The sequence below is a fragment of the Numida meleagris genome, chromosome 19, assembly GCF_002078875.1.
Source record: "Numida meleagris isolate 19003 breed g44 Domestic line chromosome 19, NumMel1.0, whole genome shotgun sequence".
Lineage (NCBI taxonomy): Eukaryota > Metazoa > Chordata > Aves > Galliformes > Numididae > Numida > Numida meleagris.
In genome coordinates, this window is record NC_034427.1 from 1,150,807 (window position 1) to 1,156,315 (window position 5,509).

At 58.2% G+C, this 5,509-nt stretch overlaps 1 protein-coding gene across 4 annotated transcripts; it reads left to right on the plus strand.

Moving 5' to 3' along the window:
- Positions 506-4,933, plus strand: LOC110408125 (CMP-N-acetylneuraminate-beta-galactosamide-alpha-2,3-sialyltransferase 2-like). Of its 4 annotated transcripts, none has more exons than XM_021416574.1 (6): positions 506-1,434; positions 1,541-1,789; positions 1,958-2,148; positions 2,278-2,457; positions 2,831-2,876; positions 3,192-3,879. In XM_021416574.1, exons 2-6 carry the CDS (start codon positions 1,553-1,555, stop codon positions 3,732-3,734), a joined length of 1,197 nt encoding a protein of 398 aa, XP_021272249.1. In that variant the 5' UTR covers positions 506-1,434; positions 1,541-1,552; the 3' UTR covers positions 3,735-3,879. The 4 variants fall into 4 exon arrangements, with proteins under 4 accessions (XP_021272249.1, XP_021272250.1, XP_021272251.1 ...); XM_021416575.1 differs by having other exon boundaries at positions 506-720; XM_021416576.1 differs by having other exon boundaries at positions 509-1,789; positions 3,192-3,311; positions 3,677-4,933.

The following is a 5,509-nucleotide window of genomic DNA, read 5'->3' on the forward strand; positions in this document are numbered from 1 at the left end:
TCTTTATGTTATGAAATGCTGCTGCAAGGCTCTGTTCTCTGCCACCACTTTCCCTTCCTGCAGTGGCCACAGCAGCTCGCATTGACTTCTGCAGAGTGTGGGAGTGTCACCTCCACCCAGCGGTGCTCAGTGGCGTTTCCTCCAAAGCGAGAGGACCTTGGGAGAACTGGGGATCACAGCATCCCTCCAGCCCCTTTCCCATCTGCAGGGCTGGGGAGCACCTGAAGATATCACTTAGGGCTGAGTGAGGACAGGGGCAGATCTATGGCCACTGGTGCATCTGGTGCTGTGGCTGCAGTACAACCCTGGGCCCGAGCAAGCCCCGGAGGTGCACTGGTGGGGCTCAGTGCCTCCACCTTGGCTGCTGGCAGGGGAAAACCCGCTGTGGTGGGCTCAGTTCTAGAGGCCTTGGGGACGCAGAGCTAATGTTTGGCAGCCAGCCCGAAGGAAATCAGCCTTGGGGCTGTGTTTTCTGCAGTCTTCTGACTTAGCTTCCGTCACGCTGGCATTTCGCTCACACTTCCTTCCCCCGGAGGTCACATCGGTGACATTTCAGTTGTTCCCCAAACAGCTAATAGATTGCAACTCCTGTGGCCACCCAGGACCGGCCCAACCTCTTTCATCTTGCACACACCCCACACCTCGCACCTCTGCGTTGAGCTGGCACCTGGAGCAGTGATTCTGCTGCTGGGTGCGCTGACACGGCAGCGCTGTGAGCAGGTATGTCTGTCACACTGCAGAGCGCGGGTAACAGGGAGACAAACTCAGTCACCCACGTCCCCACTTCCAGCCCAGAGCTGCCTGCCAGGGGGGCCATGAGGAGGAGCATGGAGCACCCTGTGAGGGCGGGAGGGGTGTCTGTCCTTCTGCTTTCCCAGTGCAGCGGGGAACCCCCAGCCCTGGGCAGAGGTTGTCCCACTGTCCTGCCATCACCCTGCCTGGAGCACCAGGCCCCGATGTGCTGAGCGCCTCATGGGGACAACAAAACCCTTTTTCCTCTGACTTGGACTGGATGTGAGTGCTTTCAGCTGGAGGACAGGAACACCACGCTCAGCTCAGAGTTCTGATGACAGCTGCGCTCACACATGCACGCCGCGGTTCCACCTCTCGTCCCTCCCTCCCAGCAGCGACGTGGTGCCCCTGGGAGCCATGGCCTGGAGGCTGCGCAGTGCCTGCGTGGTCGGAAGCAGTGGGGAGGGGGTGTGGGAGGCACGGGAGCCGCGGGCTGAACAGGGGGCCAGGGAGAAGATGCTGCCGCTCGCCCATGGGTTGGGTGGCAGTCACTGCAGATGCAGAGGGCAGAGTACAGCATGCAGAGCAGAACGTGCTGCCGGCCCTGCCCTGCCCTGCTCTACTGCGGCAGTGCTGGAAGCAGAGCGCGGCAGTAAGGCCACTGAGCGGTTTGGAAGGGAAACTCATGCCGGACTATCTCAGGTCTGTGGTGGGGAGATGGGCAGTGGAGGGGTTGCAGCAGGCCGGGCAGGGGTTCTGCTTTGCCCACGGTGCCACTGCCCCCCATCCCGGTACCCTCCTGCTGCAGGTGGTATGAGGGATGAGGTGCCGGAAGCGCACGCTGCTGGTGCTGGCCCTGTCCCTGCTGCTCGGCCTGTGGCTGTTGTTCCGGGTCTCCATGTCTGGCCCAGGCCTCCCTCCCTCCCTCCCCACCGCCCGCTGCACCGCCAGCATCAACGCCTCCGCCTGGTTCAGCGCGCGCTACGATGCGGCCGTGGGGCCTCTGCTGACTGGCCCGGCCCATGAGCTCTCCCCAGACGTGGTTCACTGGTGGCTGGTGAGTGGGGCACAGTTGGGAGCTTGGGTCTTTCCCGGGCTCCTTCAATCTGCTGGCAGCAGGTTTTCCGTGCCCATTGCCCCCTAGCCTTCCCCACGGCACCCAGGGAGGAGAGGGGCTTTGTGCCGCTGGGGCTGACGCTGCCTGTCCCTGCCTGTGCTCCCCCAGACCCTGCAGGGCACCCCCAACACTGCTCCACTCCAGGCCATAATCCAGAAGCTCTTTGCTGTCCTCCCAGCCCCGAATGGGAGTGTGTGGGATCTGTCGCAGTGCAGGACATGCGCCGTGGTGGGCAACTCAGGGCGGCTGAAGGGGTCCCGCCATGGCTCGCAGATTGACGCCCACCACTGGGTGCTGAGGTGGGTGATGCTGAGGGCTCGTGTCCTCTCCTCCCTGCTGGCCAGGTCACCTGGTGTCCCTGCCCAGCAGCCCAGGGCCTGCATGGCACGTGCCTTCATTCTGGGACATGCCTTCCCGCTGTCCTCTAGGATGAACAGAGCTAAGACAGTGGGCTTTGAGGTGGATGTCGGCGCGAGGACAACCCATCACTTCATGTACCCAGAGAGCGCGATGAACCTCTGGCCTGGTGTTCACCTCGTCCTCATCCCCTTTAAGCCACTGGACCTGAAGTGGGTGACCAGCGCCTTCTCCACAGGAGAGCTCACACAGTGCGTCACCTCGGCCATCCTGGGGCTCTGGGAACAGTAGCTCGTGTTGGAGGGCCAGGGGCATGGCCAAGGGGATGAAGGGCTCAGAGGGCTCTGGCATCCCTCTGCACTGCAATCTGGGGAGGCAGATGCCCACCTGTCCCCCCACAAGGCTTGGGCATCCTGCAGCCCCATAGCCCCATGAGTGGGATGGAGGCTGTCCCTGCTGTGCCTCTTCCCAGGGCCAAGCCCAGGGACTCCGCAGGGTCAGCCCAGGGAACTGGGGGTGCTGTGGTACCAGATGCTGGTTGTCACAGCAAACCAGCTGCCCCTGAAGGAGCAGCCGCAGCTGTGCAGGTGCCCTGCACTCACAGCTGTTCTCTGGCTTTTGCAGCACCTACACAAGAGTGAAGCAGTTCATCAAAGCTGACAGAAACAAGGTAAGGGCTGGGCAGGCGTCCAGCAAGCACCCCCCTGCCTGAGACCCCAGTGCTGGGGCTGTGGAACAATGGGGACAAGGTGCTGGTGGCCACCAGTGACTTGGAGTGGCTGTCAGATCTGGGGTGACCCTGGAAGCATCTGCAAGGCAATGTGAGAGCTGCTGCCAGCTCCTCACAGCCAGGCTGAGACCAGGACTGTTCCGTGGGAAGGCAGCAGCAAGCGGGGTGCAGGCAGAGCTGGGGGACAGCAATCCGTGCTGGTGGCAGGAGCTGGCTGTCCTGGCTGCAGCTTATCATGCCTCCGACCCCGTTCAGGTGCTGATCCTGAGCCCAGCCTTCCTCAAGTACATCCATGAGAACTGGACGGAGCGCCACGGCAGGTACCCCTCCACCGGCTTCACAGCGCTGCTCTTCGCCTTGCACGCCTGCCAGCAGGTGAGCACAGCCGGCAGCACCACGCGCTGCTTGGCACTGTGGGCAGCACCTGGAGCTCGCCACCACTGCTCCACACATGAGGAGGTTTTCCTTGGGGCCACGGAGGATTGCTTTGCTGCAGTGTGTCTGTCACCTATTGGCATTTTGCTGCCTTTGGCTCCAGCTCCCCTTTCGCGTTGGTGCATTGTCTTGTACCAGATGCAGCACCTAGAGTGGCTGGGCAGTCACGGCCCTCAGCTGCAGGCCACGCTCTTGCTGGGGAAGTCCAGGACGTGGTCATCCTGGCTGCGTCACCTCATCCCCAGCTGCTTCCCCTGGGCCCTGGTGCTCTGTGCCCAGAGGGCTTCTCTCGCCCTGCTCCCCAGATACAGGGCTGCATGTGGTGGGTACTCACTGTGGGTTGGCCGACCGCCCGCACAGTGATGGAGCTGCTGGCACGCCGCAGGTCTCCGTGTTTGGCTTTGGAGCAGACAGCAAAGGGAACTGGCATCACTACTGGGAAGAAAACCGCTGGTCTGGAGCCTTCCGCAGGACAAGGGTCCACGATGCTGATGTCGAATTCAGCCTCATCCAGAGACTGGCAGCTGAAGGCAGAATATTGTTCTACCAATGACACACGCCCAAGAAACGAGGCCAAGCCGTTAGCACAAGAACCAGCAGCTGCAGCGGCTCTTTAGCTTGCTTCTGCCCCTCGCTGGCCGGGGCAGCCTGCACTCCACGCGTGTTGCGGTGGTCCCACCAGCTCGGCGCTGCGGACAGTGGTGAGCATGAATGGCAGCAGAGCTCTGCTGAGCCTGGGAGATGCCTGCTGCAGGTCCTGGTCTCCAAACAGGACACAGAGGGGCAGGAGTGGGGCTGAGCCTGTGCTTTGAGAGCCCGCAGTTCGGGTGTTACGCAGCAGGGCAGCTGTAACCGGACAGCGCGCACACAGCCACCTGCCAACGCAGCTCTCAGGGGATGGAGCTGAGATTTCCACCCTCTGATGGCGCTTGGAGACGTTCACTGCTGTTCTTTGGGCAGGCAGAGTGTCTTTACAGAACTAAGGAATATATTTTTATATTGTACCAAAGGAGAGTAAGAAACAAAAAAATGAAGTGTGCCAAGTCAGAATACAGCAGAAATGAGTACAGCTGAAATGATATGTTGAATAAACTTTGAAAGCACACACGGACCTACTGCTAACGTTTGTTTTACTTTTTGAGCCCTTACTGCTCTGCACAACTGATCACAGACCCTGAAGCCCTTCTGACCAGGGATGGGAGCAAGCATCATCTCCTTCCAGCAACACAAGCACCACCCCATGCCTCATTTTTTTGCTGATGCACTGGAACACACACTGGTTATTTTGCAAGCAGGCTGCAAAATTCAAAAGCTGTAGCCAGTCCAAGTGGATGCTACTAAAGCATTTGCAAAGGCAATAGGTTTTCAGATGTTTTCTGAGAAACATGCCAAGCATGGGACCATTCAGAGCCCTGCTCCTCCATCTGTGCTGCAGAGCGCAATGACCAAGAGAGCAGCTCGTCATTTCCTTTCAGTCACAAACACCAGTGTCCTTGAATCAGACCCAGCTTTTCCATGCCTGAATCCTACTGATCACGTGGAAAACCACCAGCTCAGTCACAAACTCCCATTTTACTGCAGGAACACGTTACCACTCCCTGAGCTATTAGCTTCGTCTGATTTCTGCCTCTCCAGGCAGAATCCCCATTTCTGTAGCTGTTTCCTGTTTTTCTTTAATGGATCCTTCAGCACTTTCTATGCAGTTTTTCAGTATTCCAGCGTGGAGATTCATCAGTTACCTTACCCACACCTCCAATTGCTTCCAGGTTTTTGTACTACCTGTTTTGAAGGTCTCTTGAACTAATCAAAAACGAAGTTCTACTTACAAATTGATGGCATTTATCCTCAAAGTTTTAACAGCTTTCTCCCTGCATCATTTGATCCCGTGCCTGCCACGCTCACACTGCACTGTGAACTGTGCCAATCCCTAAGTGTAGAGTACACACCAAAGCCAATTTAGAGCCAAGATTAAGAGCACTGAGTCTGTGCTCCCTCAAAGTGAGGCAGGAATCTGTAATTTTTTATTTTGCCTTATTTTCAAGTTCCTCCCAGAATAATTTCAACATACTAACCACTGTACTCACTTGTGTAGGTCATCACAAAAAAAAACAAACAAAAAACCATCATTATCGCCACAC

Excerpts from the sequence above, each read along its gene's own strand:
- LOC110408125 (XM_021416574.1), top strand. The coding sequence starts at position 1,553 with ATGAGGTGCCGGAAGCGCACGCTGCTGGTGCTGGCCCTGTCCCTGCTG. Across the intron at positions 2,149-2,277 it reads GCCCACCACTGGGTGCTGAG|GATGAACAGAGCTAAGACAG; the intron begins GTGGGTGATGCT and ends GCTGTCCTCTAG. Across the intron at positions 2,877-3,191 it reads TCAAAGCTGACAGAAACAAG|GTGCTGATCCTGAGCCCAGC; the intron begins GTAAGGGCTGGG and ends GACCCCGTTCAG.